The sequence below is a fragment of the Microcebus murinus genome, chromosome 15 (genome assembly GCF_040939455.1).
Source record: "Microcebus murinus isolate Inina chromosome 15, M.murinus_Inina_mat1.0, whole genome shotgun sequence".
Taxonomy (NCBI): domain Eukaryota; kingdom Metazoa; phylum Chordata; class Mammalia; order Primates; family Cheirogaleidae; genus Microcebus; species Microcebus murinus.
In genome coordinates, this window is record NC_134118.1 from 59,173,280 (window position 1) to 59,190,610 (window position 17,331).

The 17,331-nt window shown below is 34.2% G+C and overlaps 1 protein-coding gene across 7 annotated transcripts in view; it reads right to left on the reverse strand.

Annotated features, from left to right (window-relative positions):
• The window catches only part of BLTP1 (bridge-like lipid transfer protein family member 1), a 188,814-nt gene that overhangs the window by 57,630 nt on the left and 113,853 nt on the right, over window positions 1-17,331 (reverse strand). For 6 of the 7 annotated variants that reach the window (XM_012784187.2, XM_076010638.1, XM_076010639.1 and 3 more), the window contains exons 49-54: window positions 11,513-11,606; window positions 9,033-9,083; window positions 6,140-6,346; window positions 4,485-4,723; window positions 1,627-1,871; window positions 363-468 (exon numbers count right to left, since the gene is read on the reverse strand). In XM_012784187.2, coding sequence (XP_012639641.2) covers window positions 363-468; window positions 1,627-1,871; window positions 4,485-4,723; window positions 6,140-6,346; window positions 9,033-9,083; window positions 11,513-11,606 — 942 coding nt within the window. The remainder of the gene's footprint in view (window positions 1-362; window positions 469-1,626; window positions 1,872-4,484; window positions 4,724-6,139; window positions 6,347-9,032; window positions 9,084-11,512; window positions 11,607-17,331) is intronic. The other variant, XM_012784188.2, reaches the window with a different exon arrangement.

Genomic DNA, 17,331 nt, shown 5'->3' on the forward strand with positions numbered 1-17,331 from the left:
GCATAGTCACCATGGTTGAAACATGGTACAAAGGTTGGAATCTTAACAGTTACCTAAATGTTGTTCCCAAATGAATAAGATTAGTTTGTTAACAGACATACTTTAAGCTATTCTTTGTTGAGGGAAAAACACAAAGGAGCCTTTTGAAGTTTATGAATCTTAAATGTGTATATTACACATAAGAAAAATAAAGCAAAGATTATAGATGGGAAAGCCAGAAAAGGAATGCAGTTTTGCAGGAGTTACCTGACAACTATATCTAAATACTATAATCAGTACTCGTACCACAGACACATGGGATGTGATGGAGTCAATGAGGATAAAAACCTATACCTATACTATAAGGTAACAGATCATCTTACCAGAAACTTTTTGTATTACTTCATTGACTTCCTTCATGAACACTTTCTGTACAAATACCAAGTGGTTTAGAAGATCAGTTGTGAGATTATGTTCAAAGGAACCAACCTGTCAAACAAAATTATATTAGATTAATACTACTGATTATATTAGTTTTACATCTTTTTCCTCACATAGATCATCCAAAACTCTGAGGAAAAAGAGATAATTATCTACATATTATTTGAAGTCAATATACTGAAAAAAGGTTAAAAATACTCAGAATTCCTAATACTTTACTGGCCTGACTCTGTTATGGGCCATTCCCAAATTTTTTTTTTTACATAATATGTCCAAGAAGGTATGAGAAATCTTTCAAAGACAAATGAAAAATATACACATAACTTGCTAATTTTGAAACTAAAATTTTGCCTAGATTAAAATTTATTTTTTAATGATGACTTTTGTGGTCTTAGAAGCATAGACAAGTATCATTATAAGTAAAAATAAATTTATTTACTCATTAAAATATATATTGATCATCTATTCTATGTACCACGCTAGGTGCTAAGGACACAGCTATGAATAAAAACAATAATCCCCAATCCCTAAGCCACAGCCTGGTACCAGTGCATGGGCTGTTAGGAATAGCGGCATGCATCACTGCCTGAGCTCTGACCCCACACCCACCCCAGCCCACCCCTGTCCATGGAAAAATTGTCTTCCATGAAACCGGTCCCTGGTACCAAAAAGGTTGGGGACTGCTGCTCTATATAGATCTTTAGATTATCATTAATAATTATGTATACCTGTATGAATTATGTAAACTTGTAAAGAAAGGCTCAGTTTCCCTACTTATAAAATGAGAACAAATATTTCTACTCATAGGGTTGATTTAAGGACTGCAGAAGTCAATGCATGTAAAGCACTTGACAAAAGTTAGCTGCTATTCGCTTTTTATAATTAAATGAACCATGAAAATATTGCAGAGATGGATGCTAAATACAGTGTAAGAAATGTTAATTAAAAGATGACTAATATATATTTTAAAAAGCATGTTTAAATAAAACTACAGGGAGAAGGATAGGCAGGCAGGAAGATAGACAGACAGACAGACAGACAGACAGACACATGCGCAGACACACACCCTGATTTGGTATAGAGTTCTTCTGTGGGAATAAATGACTTAATGTTTTTCCTTAAAAGTTCAGATCGGTACTTCTTTTAGTAAACCTAAATCTTGAAGACTCCTAAATTACAAATAATAAGAAAATTTAAAAGACTTACTTCTGCCACACAACGGAGATAATTTCCCTGTAAATAGTAACCTTGTTTAGAAGGCAGTTCATCTATACTCCACACTTGATCTGAATAACTATCATGTTCTTCCATTATATATTTCCCCGACATAGTAACAGGAGGAAGGTTAAGACTGGCAGAAGGAGGAATGGTTGACATATCTGTGGCAGAAACTTTTGAAGTAAAACGCAGTCTGTGATTTGGCAGCTCAAATGTAAATCTTGTCTGTGCACCTGTAAGAAATAAAAAACGTTACTGTCTGTGCAGATAGATGCTCATTCATTCCTCACTTTTTCCAAAAATGGTATGTAAGAAAGATGTATGGATATCCCAAAACTTACCTTAAACTATATTAAAGGATAGTTTAAATTTGCTTATAAAATGTTCTCTATCTTTAAGTATATAAGTCAATCAGCAAGTATAATTAAGCCAGTAAGTTTTATTTATTAAGCCTACTAGATGCTTGGCATTGTGCTAAAAAAACACCTATGAATGTTCTTTATTTCACAGAAGGCAAAACAGAAAAAATTTGCCCTTATTATAGACTATTTATAACAAGAGAATTAGTCAAATTCAAAAAACAATTTCCCTAATCCACACAGTGCTTCTTTCACAGAGAACAGTTAGCAGTTAACAACTTGTCTCCTGGTCCTAATTTAGTGTGAAAGGAAGTAGTGAAAATTGTCAAATTAATTCAATTGTACTCACTGAAACATTCACAAAGTATAAAGTTAACTACCATATGTATCTTTAACCTTAACAATAATTATTAATGAGACTACATATACCAAACAAGAATACGTTATGAATTTTACTCTACTGTTGGCCTTAAACACTTAAATCAACAATCTGGCACACAGTTGCTCTAACGAATAGAAATATACAACCTATACTATTATTCAGCCCATATTTCTCCAACTGTCCATGACAGCACAAAGGAGTAGAAGCCTTATTAAAATCAAGAGCCACTATTGTCCATTACCTATATAATATATGTGCACATGCTCCTCTCAAACTAACAAAATCTACTGTTATTCTTCTGCATGTTACCAATTCTCTCCACCCAAACATTATTAAATAGTCTATTTTGCCTACACATAAAATTTATTATATACTCCTAGTGCTCTCAACTGAGCCAGAAATAATTCTCTTTTTTCAAAATACTAATCAAAGGTCACTTCCTGTATGTCACATTCACTAGATTCAACTAACTATAAAATATGTTTACAATTAAAATCTGTTACCCATAAACGGAAAAATGCTCACTCACCAACTGGGGTATCTGTGAATAGCCAGATAGGTCACAACTACCCACTACTCCAACCAGTGAAATCATTGACTATCACTTCCAAGCTGCAAGGAGTGGGGACTGTCTACCACTGTTGCTACTGTTACCATTACTGCCAACCCATCACCAAATAAAAACACCAAGATTGAAGTAATCCTAGGCCTCAGTTAGGGTCATCCCTTATCACTTGTACAGTCATTCTTTTACTGTTTTTGTCTCTTTGTTTCAAATTTCAAGAAGAATTTTGGGTTCTTAGCTTTCTAGATCATTTATTTACTATTCTCTGAAATATTTCTATCTTTCTAGTTCTAAACTGTCTATATGGCTTTTGACTTCCTGCTTCTGTTGACCCTTTTATTTCATGGGTGCTATGAAAAAATGACCAAAATTAGTCTAATTTATTGTCAGCCCTGACCTATAATATCTGAAAGCCTAAGACTTCTGACTCTGCCAACTCTGGAAGCTCACTCTGTTTCTGGTAATATAAAGGTCTAAATGTTCAGGAAAAAAACATTCTTAATAAAGAAAGCCTAAAATGCTACAGGTGGGAATCCATATAGATCTCCAGTGGATACCTGAAACCATGGACAGTACCAAACTCTATGTATACTATGTTTATTCCTGTACATACATATCTACAATAAAGTTTAATTTATAAATTAGGCACAGTGAGAGATTAATAATAATAAAATAGAATGATATACTGTAAAAAAGTTATGTGAATGTGGTCTCTCTCTCAAAATATCTTACTGTATATAATATTTTCAGACCACAATTGACCAAATGTAACTGAAACTGAAAAGAAAATCCATGAATAAGGGGGGGCTACTGTATACACATACGTATATAAATACATGCATGTATGTATGTATTCATATATATGTACATGAGTGTTTTTAAAAATTAGTGTAATTTATCATGTTAACAGAATAAAGGAGAAATACAATTTCATTTCAATTAATACAGAAGAAAGAATCTGATTATATTCACCCATAATTCTTTACAGAAAAACTCTTAGCACACTAGGAAAAGTAGTACATTTTCTTAACATGATAAAGAGAAACTAGCAAAAATCTACAACAAACATCAGATTCACTGGTGAAATGTTGATTCCCTTAAAAAATGGGACAAGGCAAGCATAATAAGGCAAGAAAAAGAAATAAAAAGTATAAAAACTGAAAATAAGAAACAAAAGTATCATTATTTGCTGTTTAAACAGTATGACTATCTACAGATAAAACTCCAAAGAATCTACAACTTATCAGCAATAATAAAATAGTTTATATTGCTGGTGAGTATAAGATTAACATAAAAGCATAAAGCATATCTGCACATAGTACAAAAGAGCCATTTTACAAAAGATAACAGTAGTAGCTACAACAATACAATAAAGTATCTATATATCTAAATAAATATATCTTGCAAAAAATACACAAAAATCGTTAAGTAGAATTTCATATAGTATCTATAAAACCAAATTTACTTTTTCATCAAAATATTATTAATTTCTCAAACAAATCATACATTTTAGGAGAGTGAATTCAAAATTCAAGCTTACCTGTCATTCCATGACTTCTCATTCTTCCCATCTTGTATTCTGCTTTCAGAGATGGTAAAAGTGCTGCTCCAATGGCTATACCATCTAACATGGCACTGAATTTAAGAACAATAGGTTTTTTTTCTAAGCCTTCTGGCAGCTGAGGAAATTCATTTGTTTCGATAGGAGTTTGATTAACACTTGTTGGGGTTTTTTCAGAAGGTAGTGGCGTTGCAATATCTTCTTTTACAGGCTGAGGGCTATAAAGCAAAAAATTAATTAAAAAATAAACACAATTAAGAGCTACCATTTTATTGTATAAAATAATTGGATTTAGTGAAAAATAGCAAATAAATACTGTGAACAATGATTTCTTTCCAATATCAGATCATATCAAGACTTCCTAAAAACAGCCCTTGAACAAATGATCTATATAAAAGTTGACAAGAAGTTATAACAATATAAACTCCTGCCAAGGCAATTCATACAATTCACGTAAAACTAGGATTTAAACTCAGATTTCTCTGATTTTGAACTCTATGACTTAATTATTACGCACTCTACTGCTGACTGTAATACTATTAATACTACTGCCACTACTATGATTGCCATTGATAAGAATAATAATGCCAACACTAACAATAACTATTTGAGTGCCAGGTACTATTCTTAGTGCTTTGTGTATTTTATCTCATTTACCTCTCAAAACCATTTAAGTAGGTACCTCACTTTGTAAATGAGGAAGCATAGCTAGAAAGTAGCGAAACTAGAATTTGAACCCAGTCCATCTGACCTCAGATGGGTCTGATTTTTATCTACTACACTACTGATAATAAGGAAAAATTTCTTAGAGAATTTTAAAATAAGACTCATGTACACATTCTAGATTCCATATTCTATCCACAACATATTTAAATTTTTACTACTTAGGTCAACGTCAGCCATGATTTAATATTACATCAAAATTAAAGATTGATAGAACAATTGGAAAAATCACTATTTAAGGACACCATAAAAAGACTCATTAATGTTTTCCCACTTTATAGGATGGGGAAAAGAAGACATAATATGACAATATTTTTACCTTTTACATATACTTTTATTAGGTATAACTTTTGCAGACCAAGAATAAGGCTCTGCAGTGCAGACACATGAATAAAGGTTGTAGACATAAGGAATAAAGATTAATATGCAAAGGTCTGATTTACTGCCCTTTGAAATATTTATGTCATGATTGAATGCTGGCTTGAATCACATACTATACTTTTATACAAAGGACAGCACAAGACCATGCATGGGACATAAAGACATAAATGACTATTGCTATTTCTTAAATGTATGCAGTCATAAATTTCAGTGAATTCAGAGTAAACAAAGATTAATATAGTCCTAGAATTCATTAATTTGCTTTTTATTATTACCTCTTATTATGTCCACAGATCTCTAGGATCTCTTAAGCATTGTTTATGCAATACAGAAGACTGACAATTGCATTTATGACATAGTACTTTGATGATATCCAATATGACTCTCCCATGACCACGTCTGGCTACTCTTTACCTGCCCCACTGTCCATAAGTAACCCTTCATCTTCCTCCAAACTTTTGTTAACATAGCAAAGAATATCCTAAGGTATCATATGGAATTGTAGAATGTGAACAAATAAAATAACTTACGCTGTAGAAGGTTGTCTGATGAGGTCTGAGATTTGTTTAGACAGTTGGTGAGAACTTCGAACCATCATGCTGTGTAAGGTGGCAGGGTGCTGAGGAATGTTGATGCTGATAGCTCCTACTTTGAACACAGCAGCATTGTTTGTCTTCAACCCTCTCTGGGCACTATAGAGGGCTTGGGATTTGGCAATACTACATTTCACTACAGTTCTATCAATAGAAAAGGACGATCATTAAAATATAGCCAAATAAGGAGAAATTTTGACAAAGTGTTAAAAGCAAGATATTTTTAAATAATTTAAGGAACTAAAACAACTTAAGATTTTTCATGTGTTTAAATCATATATTGAAGAAATACTCTTTTCTAAAAATATTAAAATATATTTTACATTGTCTGCACTGAATAGTATTCTATTTCTTTAATAGAATTTATAGAAGAAAATAACTATGTGTTCACATGTAAGTAAAAGCATGAACACTAACACATTACACATATACATACACACACAAAATTCTGTTTCGACTTTTTTGCCTATTCAGAACTTTTCTTCTCCAACTTATTTTAGGATCTATACAACCACTATAAGGAACAGACGCTGAATATAAAAAGAAAAAAAATACACTGTAGTTCTTGAAATCTAATCAAGAAGTCAAAGAAATCTTACCAACAATCACCCACTATGTTAAAAGAAATTGACAGGAAGGAAGGAATAAAGTAACTTGCATTTTCTGCTTTTTATTTTCAGTTTATATTTTCAATGAGTGGCAAAGAAATCACAGAAGTCTGATTCATAATGAGCAAGGCCACTATTCTTAGTTAAGCATTAGTATACTTTACTAGTGTAGACATAAAGCAAAGATATTATCTTTCTTCTCTTTCCAATGCCTACAACAGTACCTGGAAGATGATAGGTACTCATAAAATATTTTTGAAATGAAAAAGCAGAAAGAAGTAAAGCAGAAGAATGATTCTTAACACTACAACTGTGGAATTCCACAGATAGTATACAATAAGACATGTATGTAGAAGCCATGATACAGCAGTCTTTGACATACAATAGAAAGGTGATGAACTGCGCCATTAAAGACCTACATAATAAAAGGATAGCTTCTAATATAAATGTCCTTTAAATGGGCAAAAGATTTTTGACAAATAGATTTGGCAAAATACACAAAATGCAAATTTCATATTAACTATAAGTTAGTTTACAAATTTTAATCTCTGCTTTGGTTGTAGCAGATTCACTAATGATTTATTTATAGTCTCAATGACAGAAAGAATCAATTCATCACATTTAACTTCTTTTAGAATAAGTCTTGAGAGGCATAAAAGTAGCTCTATCAGAGGTCTTGATTATTAACTGACAGTGTAATCCAGATCTTATATAAAATTAAAAAAAATGATTACTAGATAACTATACTCCCTTCTTCTACAAGACACTATTTTCAGAGATGATCACTGAAAGGGATGGGGTGGGGGGAGTAGTCTATGGAATTGGTCTAGTCAGCATGAGGGCAGGCTCAGGAATCCTAACTACTTAACTGAATTTTGAATCTTTTATAACATTATAATAATTAAAACCACTGTTTATCAACAATGATATTTCAAGTTCAGTTTCAACATGAGCCATGACATACCCAGATAGTGCTTAAATGCAAATGGCTCTTTAGTTGTGAATAGCATCCATCTATTGAATAAAACTAAACACACATTTACAAAAAAAAAATCTGTATTGCTACCATGGCAGTCCAAACATTCTACACCTATCTTGCTACATACCCTTATAACCTGTAGAAGTCTTCCTAAATATTGCTTTTGATAATATAAGCACATATGCAACACTGAATTCTCAATTACATACCAAAAGTCTAGAATGGAAAGCTAATGGGGCTGAAAACTCCTCCACTATAGATCTTACTGTGGTATTTCCAGTGAAATTTTGATATTAAGGACTTCAAGGGCTCCGTGTTGCCCAACTTGAGAGAGCCCCATTCACACTGTAGTCCATGTAAATGATGCCTACCACTACTATGTGATTGCTGCTGGACAACATGGTGGTCCTACACTGATTGCATTAAACCAGAAACTGTAGAGCTACAGATTTGCCAACAGAGCAGCAACTCTCCCCATGTTAAAAACAGAATTGTATGGCTGAGTTGTGCAGATGCTTTCTTCTTTTTTTTTTTTTTTTTTTTTTTTTTGAGACAGAGTCTCGCTTTGTTATCCAGGCTAGAGTGAGTGCCGTGGCGTCAGCCTGGCTCACAGCAACCTCAAACTCCTGGGCTCAAGCAATCCTCCTGCCTCAGCCTCCCATGTAGCTGGGACTACAGGCATGTGCCACCATGCCCGGCTAATTTTTTTATATATATATCAGTTGGCCAATTAATTTCTTTCTATTTATAGTAGAGACGGAGTCTCGCTCTTGCTCAGGCTGGTTTTGAACTCCTGACCTTGAGCAATCCGCCCGCCTCGGCCTCCCAAGAGCTAGGATTACAGGCGTGAGCCACAGCGCCCGGCCAGATGCTTTCTTCTTAATGTTTTAATAATCATTTTTGCAATTAGTGAAAACTCATTGGCAAAATGAAATTTTTTAGCTTTATATTATCATATCAAAAATTAACAAATAATTGTGATAATAGAAATTTTAGCAGTAATTTCTCTAAAAAAGCAACTATAGCATTACATACCTGTCGACAACAACAAAACAAGGCATGAATTACAAAGGTAGCCCTTACCTGTGTTTTCCTTGAATACCAGTAAACTTCAATCTATAAAGGGTCTATATTAAAGCTACAAAACAATAACTACATACATTCATAGCAATGAAGATAATTTAAATATCTAAAACTACTCAAAACTATGTTAATCACAAAGCCAGGAAAAAGAATGACATACAGAAACTCTTGTTTGGCTGTACTTGTAGGAGATGTAGGAAAATCCTCCAGTCTACAGATGAAGATTCAAGAGAAAGCAAGAAAACAAAAAGGAAGCATAAACATTCATGCACAAATTGGTTATAATATGACCAATTATCTGGAAAGCTTTTCTAATTTCGCACTCTTAACATTTATTTTCCTTCAAAGTATGTTTTGAACCATTTTATTTTTTTCCATTCCATTTCCTTTTAATTGTAACTGGAAATGAAATACCAAAGAACACATCCAAAATATCTTAACAGGAGGAGTTTGGCAGTGACTAATGAATAACTTATTTTTCAAATAAAACAGTTAAGGCATCTTTAATTGGGGAAAGAAAAGGCAAGAAATACCAACTATATAGTGATTTTTTAAAAATCTATTAATATTTCATAAATACTACATTTTGCAAGTTTAGAGACCACTTGAAGCCCTTCTCTTAAGAGATAATAGATAAAGGAGATAAGAGATCCAAGAGGATAGAATAAATAAAACATAGGGAACATCTAAAGAAATTTAGTTTACTTTCTGAATAGTTTAAAGTAGCCACAGTACTACAAATTTAGAGTCAACAAGGAATCATGGAATCCATGGTCTGTGAAGACTTCCTGCAGGAGCATCATGCTGAGGTGGAAGGAGTGCAGGTTCAGGCACCTCTTCTTACTGACTATATGATTTTAAGCATTTTAGGCAAATATATTGATCTTTCTGAACCTCAATTTATTGTCCTGTAAAGTGGGAATAAAATTACCCCAGTTCACAGGATTGTGGTGAGAATTAAATGATCTAGGTGAGGCTTCTGGCAGAGAGTAGGCACTTATAATACTGCCATTAACATATAATAATGCCCCTTCCCCCCACATTGAATGAACAGAGAAACATCACATCTCTCACAGCCACTGCAATTTCCTGGTCTTTCTTTCTTTCTTTTTTTTTTTTTTTTGAGACACAGTCTCACTTTGTTGCCGAGGCTAGAGTGAGTGCCATGGCGTCAGCCTAGCTCACAGCAACCTCAAACTCCTGGGCTCAAGGGATCCTTCTGCCTCAGCCTCTCGAGTAGCTGGGACTACAGTCATGTGCCACCATGCCCGGCTAATTTTTTCTGTATATATTAGTTGGCCAATTAATTTCTTTCTATTTATAGTAAAGACGGGATCTCGCTCTTGCTCAGGTTGGTTTCGAACTCCTGAACTCAAACGATCCGCCCGCCTAGGCCTCCCAGAGAGCTAGGATTACAGGCGTGAGCCACCGCGCCTGGCCTCCTGGTCTTTCTTGAAAAGACTGTTTAGGAAATGTGACGGACACTAGGCAGCTGTAATGAAATGAATACAGAGTCTTTGGTTCTAGACTTAGAAGTTCGAACTACTCCAGCAAGACTTAAACCTGAGAGGGTCTCCAGGAAGTCTTGAGACTGGGCTCAGGAGTTGCTGATTTTAACTAAAACTCATTGCATAAAGCTATGACCCATTTATAAACATCCATTTCAGGAAATGTTCCCCTAGATAGCTATCACATTATTCAGATTCTTAAAATATTATGAGTAGAGCTGTAACGTATCATACTTCTTAGTCAATCTATGACTAGTAATTTTTACAGCACTGAATCAGATCTATTTAGTCAGTATTTAGCATGATGGATGCATTACAGTACAAAAGTAGCACAACATTAACTGGTTATAATATCAAGAAAGAACAAATTCTCAAAATCTGACCTAAATTATCAAAACCAATTTTGTAGTTACAACATAAAACTGTTCCATTGAAAAGAAGTTAGGAAGGAAGGTTATACTACAAAAGGTATGAATAAAGTCAAATGGTTAAATATATTGATAACCAATTAATCATATGAATATCATGTATAAAGGTAATCATTATCAGAGCAATTTTTAGCAGACCCAGAAACAGAACTTATAAGGAAAGGGTAAGAATAAAGTATCAAAAGTATATGATATACTCACTATAAAAGGCTTACCTATACTATTACAAAGATTTCATAGGCTTTACTGTTAAATACATTAAATGCAAAAATGACAAGTGAGAGTTTTGAAATCCAGTGTGAATATGGGTAATGCTTACTTAATATAAAATTAAGTGAGTCTACATTCTTTGCCTGTAATTTTATTTTAACTGTTTGAATTATGTGAATATTGGCCTCTTGTATGTTAAACTGAAATTATTATTGTGATCATTTTTCTTGCTAAATAATCTTAATATACTAGGAGTCTGTTTTTGTCTTTTTGTGGGGGATAACAAGTAAAACAAATTTTAGAAAGAAAAAAGTTATTTTTCTAAAAACATTTTATCTGGTTATATTCTTAATGACAGTCAGAATCTAAGTATTTGGGAACTGAGATTGTGCGTATAAACCTCAAAACTCAGCAGGCATGGGTTCATCCAAAGACTTTTAAGTTTTTTCTAAAACTCTAACAATTATAAGAAAATAATAAAAATGAACACTTACTGTATATTTGGTGTAATCCCCTCAAGCAGCACAATATTAACCCCACCAATATGAGCAGTGGCACATGTCTCAGTCATCTTTTGATGTAAAACATCTTAAAAATAAGAAAAAATAATTATTTAAATTCTGGAAATAAGATAACTGTACTTTATAATAAAATTGCATTTTATTTATAAAATATTGTGACAAAAGATAACTTTAAAGTTATGATAAAATTTGTTCAACTATTTCAAGCCTACTTTTTAAAAAAATTTTCTTTACAGTTTATTTCCTTGCATTCATATATATATACATATTACATGTCAAAATTGGAATAATACAAAATACATATCTTAATATGCTATTCATGCATTAAATAGTCTACTGGCATTAAATAGCCTAATGGCATTTTAAATCTCAGAAATAATACTTGGTGCAGAAAACTTGGAAAATCAAAAAAAAAAAGTAGGAAGAAAGAAACTACATAAACTAGCATTCTTGGTCTATATAATTCCTGTGATTTTAATGGATGGCATAAACATTTTTATTACTTAACAAAACCAAATGAAATGACACATACCATTTTGGCTACTTTTTTCATTCAGCATATTTTCACATCACTAACTTCTGAAATATAATCTTAATGGGTAAGTTGTAAACTGTCATATGTCTATAAAAATAACTACCAATTCTTTAATGCCAGACTGGCTACTTCTTTGTACAGACAACTTTTCACACAATTCTGATTAGTTCGTCTACCTAGTTTTGCAAATGTAGAGTTGCTGAGTTGAAGGATAAATGTGCTTTAAAGACTACTGATAAAAACTATTAACCTTCAGGAAGATTAAACCAATTTATATCCATTCATTCATTCATTCATTCATTTATTTTGTGTTGGATTTTTTTCTTTTCTTTTCTTTTAGCGTATTATGGGGGTACAAGTGTTAAGGTTACATATATTGCCCATACCCCCCTGCCCCCACGAGTAAGAGCTTCAAGCGTGTCCATCCCCCAAATGTTGCACATCTTACTCGTCTGGTTGTATATACCCATCCCCTCTCCCCTCCCACTCGCCCGACACCTGATAAATGTTACTCCTATATGTCCACTTAGGTGTTGATCCGTTAATACCAATTTTCTGGTGAGTACATGTGGTGCTGATTTTTCCATTCTTGAGATACTTCACTTAGTAGAATGGGTTCCAGCTTATCCAGGAATATACAAGAGGTGCTATATCAACATTGTTTCTTAAAGCTGAATAGTACTCCATGGTATACGTATGCCACATTTTATGAATCCACTCATGAATTGATGGGCACTTGGGTTGTTTCCATAGCTTTGCAATTGTGAATTGTGCTGCTATAAACATTTGAGTGCAGGTGTCTTTTTCATAAAGTGATTTTTGATCTTTTGGGTAGATGCCCAGTAGTGGAATTGCTGGATCAAATGGTAGATCTACTTGTACCACTTTGAGTTATCTCCATATTGCTTTCCACAGAGGTTGAACTAGTTTGCACTCCCACCAGCAGTGTAGGAGTGTTCCTCTCTCTCCGCATCCACGCCAAAATTTGTTGTTCGGGGACTTTTGGATAAAGGCCATTCTCACTGGAGTTAAGTGATATCTCACTGTGGTTTTGATTTGCATTTCTCTGATGATTACAGATGTTGAACATTTTTTCATATGTTTGTTGGCCATTATTCTGCCTTCTTTTGAGAAGTTTCTGTTCATGTCCTTTGCCTATCTTTTGATAGGGTTGTTTGATTTTTTTCATGCTGATTTTCCTGAGTTCTAAATAGATTCTAGTTATCAGCCCTTTATCAGATGTGTAGCTTGCAAAAATTCTCTCCCATTCTGTGGGTTGTCTATTTGCACTCTTGACAGTTTCTTTGGTTGTGCAGAAGCTTTTTAATTTGATCAGGTCCCATTTGTTTATTTTTGTTGCTGTTGTGATTGCCTTTGGGGTCTTGTTCATAAATTCTTTCCCTAGGCCAATGTCTACAAGGATATTTCCAACATTTTTCTCTAGAATTCTAATAGTTTCACACCTAAGGTTCAAGTCTATTACCCAGTGTGAGTTGATTTTTGTGAGAGGTGAAAGGTGTGGGTCTTGTTTCAGTCTTCTACACATGGCTATCCAGTTTTCCCAGCACCATTTATTGAATAAGGATTCTTTTCCTCAGTGTATGTTTTTGTCTGCTTTGTTGAAGATTAGTTGGCTATATGAGGATGGTTTTATATCTGGGTTCTCTGTTCTGTTCCACTGGTCAATGTCCCTGTTCTTGTGCCAATAAAAAGCTGTTTTAATCACTATAGCCTTGTAGTATATTTTAAAGTCTGATAAATTTGATACCTCCTATTTTGTTTTTGTTGCCTAGGATTGATTTTGCTATACGGGGTCTTCTCTGGTTCCATACAAAGCATAAAATTGTTTTTTCTATATCTGTGAAAAATGATGATGGTATTTTGATAGGGATTGCGCTGACTCTGTAGGTCACTTTCGGTAGTATAGACATTTTAACAATGTTGATTCTGCCAACCCATGAGCATGGTATATTCTTCCATCTGTTTACATCTTCTGCTATTTCCTTCTTCAGTGTTTCACAGTTTTCCCTGTAGAGGTCTTTTACCTCCTTAAATATATTCCAAGGTACTTTATTTTCTTTGTTGCTATTTTGAAGGGAATTGAGTCTTTGATTTGGTTCTCACTTTTACTGTTGTTGGCGTATATGAATATCTCTGATTTCTGTGTATTGATTTTGTATCCTGAGACTTTACCAAATTCATTTATCAGATCAAGGAGTCTCATGGTTGAATCCTTGGGGTTTTCTAGGTATAATATCATGTCATCAGCAAAGAGTGAGAGTTTGATTTCTTCTGCTCCCATTTGGATGCCCTTATTTCCACTCTCATGTCTGATTGCTGTAGCGAGGACTTCCTGCACTATGTTGAACAGAAGTGGAGATAGTGGGCAACCTTGTCTTAATCCAGTTCTAAGTGGGAATGCTTTCAATTTTTCCCCATTCAGTATGATATTGGCTGTGGGTTTGTCATATATAGCTTATATCATTTTTAGGTAAGCCCTGTCTATGCCTATTTTGTTGAGCGTTCTTATCATAAAAGGGTATTGAATTTTGTCAAATGCTTTCTCTGCATCTATTGAGAGGATCATATGGTCTTTGTTTTTGCTTCTGTTTATACGGTAAATTACATTTATAGATTTGCATATGTTGAACTATCCCTGTATTCCTGGGATGAAGCCCACTTGATTGTGATGAATTATTTTCTTGATTTGATTGGCTAGGATTTTGAGAATTTTTGCATCTATACTCATAAGGGATATTGGTCTGTAGTTTTCTTTTTTTGTTGCATCCTTTCCTGGTTTTGGTATCAGGGTTATGTTCACTTCATAAAATGTGTTGGGGGGATTCCATCCTTCTTGAAGATGTGGAATAATCTCTGTAGAATAGGCACCAGTTCTTCTTTGTAGGTGTGGTAAAATTTGGGTGTGAAATCATCTGGTCCAGGACTTTTCTTTTTAGGAAGGTTTTTTTATTGCTGTTTCAATTTCAGTACTTGATATTGGTCTGTTCAGGAATTCTATTTCTTCCTGGTTGAGCCTAGGGAGGCTGTGTGTTTTTAAGAAATTGTCCATTTCCTCCACATTTTCCAGTTTGTGTGCATAGAGGTTTTTGTAGTATTCATAAATTATATCTTGTATCTCCGTGGCATCAGTTGTAATTTCTCCTTTACTGTTCCTGATAGAGCTTATTAGAGATTTTTCTTTTCTGCTTTTCGTTAGTCTAGCCAATGGTGTGTCAATTTTGTATATCTTTTCAAAGAACCAACTTTTTGTTTTATTAATCTTCTGTATAGTTTCCCTGTTGTCTATTTCGTTTAGTTCTGATTTGATCTTAATGATTTCACTTCTTCTGCTGGGTTTGGGGTTGGTCTGTTCTTCTTTTTCCAGCTCTTTGAGATGATTCATTAGGTTGTCTATTTGTGATCTTTTAGACTTTTGGATATAGGCATTTATGAAAATAAACTTTCCTCTCAGGACTGCTTTAGCTGTGTCCCACAGGTTTTGGTAACTTGCATCACCTTTGCCATTTAGTTCAAAGACTCTTTTGATTTCCATCTTGATTTCCTCATTTATGAAGTGATCATTCAGCAGAAGGCTGTTTAGTTTCCATGACTTTGTGTAGAAATGAGGAGTCCTGTTAGGATCGATTTCTACATTTATTCCATTGTGGTCTGAAAAGATACATGGTATAATTTCTATTTTTTAAAATTGTTTGAGACGTGCTTTGTGTCCTAGGATATGGTCAATCTTAGAGAATGACCCATGAGCTGATGAGAAGAATGTATATTCGGTGGTTTGGGGGTAGAATGTCCTGTAAATGTTAGTCAGGCCCATTTGTTCTAGAGTTCTATTTAAGTCCATTATTTCTTTGTTGATTTTCTGTTTGGAGGATCTGTCCTGTGCTGTCAGTGGGGCGTTAAAGTCTCCGACTATTATGGTATTGCTGTTTATCCATTTGTTTAGATCAAGTAGAGTTTGATTTATGAATCTGGGTGCACCAAGGTTGAGTGCATATATATTTAGAATTGTTATGTCTTCTTGTTGAACTGTACCCTTCACCATTATATAGTGACCACTTTTGTCTTCTATTACTTTTGTTGATTTAAAAACTAAGTTATCTGTAATCAGCACCACCACGTCAGCTTTCTTTTGGCTTCTGTTTGCTTGAAATACTGTTCTCCACCCCTTTACCTTTAGTCTATATGCGTCCTTGCAGGTTAGATGTGTTTCCTGAAGGCAGCAGATACTTGGCTTGTGTTTTTTTATCCATTCGGCCAGCCTATGTCTCTTGAGTGGGGAGTTCAAGTCATTCACATTGATTGAGATAACTGATAGGTGGGGCAGATTTCTGTTCATTATGTTGGGTGGAACTTTGTTGCTTTGTTTTCTCTCTTCAGCCATTGTGGTATCTGGGCTTTGATCTTTAGCTTTGAGTAGATTTACATTCGTGAGTGTTTACTGTGCTGATCCGTGGGTAACACTGTTTTGAGTACTTCTTGTAGGGCTGGTCTTGTCTTGGTGAATTCCCTCAGTCTTTGCTTATCTGAGAATGTCTTGATTTCTCCCTCATATACAAAACTTAGTTTTGCAGGGAATAAGATTCTAGGCTGGGTATTGTTCTGTTTCAGAAGAGTGACAATGGGGCCCCAGTCTCTCCTTGCTTGTAAAGTCTCAGTAGAGAAGTCTGGTGCTAGATTGGCTTTCCTTTGTATGTTACTTGCTTCTTTCATCTTACAGCTCTTAGAAGGGCCTCTTTAGTTGATATTTTGGCCAGTCTGATAACTGCATGTTGTGACATCTTCCTGTTTGCATTGAATCTCCCAGGGGTCCTCTGAGCTTCTTGAACTTGTATATTGAGATTTTGAGCAAGGCCTGGGAAATTTTCCTCTATTATATCTTCAAATAGCTTGTCCAACCCTTGAGTGTTGTCTTCTTCCCCTTCTGGTAATCCCATGACTCTCACATTAGGTTTCTTCACATAATCCCACATCTCTTATAGGCTTTGCTCTTTTCTCTTGTTTCTCTGCTCTATCTCTGTGACTGATTTATTTAATTGGAAGGTATTGTCTTCAATCTCTGAGATTCTTTCTTCTGTTTGATCTACCCTGTACTTGAGGCTTTCCACTGTATTTTGTACTTCTCTGAATTGATTCTTCATTTCCAGGAGTTAGGTTAAATTTTTCTTCATTGTATTGATTTCTTTAGTGAATTTTTGTTCCAGGTCCTGGACAATTTATATCCATTTAGAAAAGAAGGAAA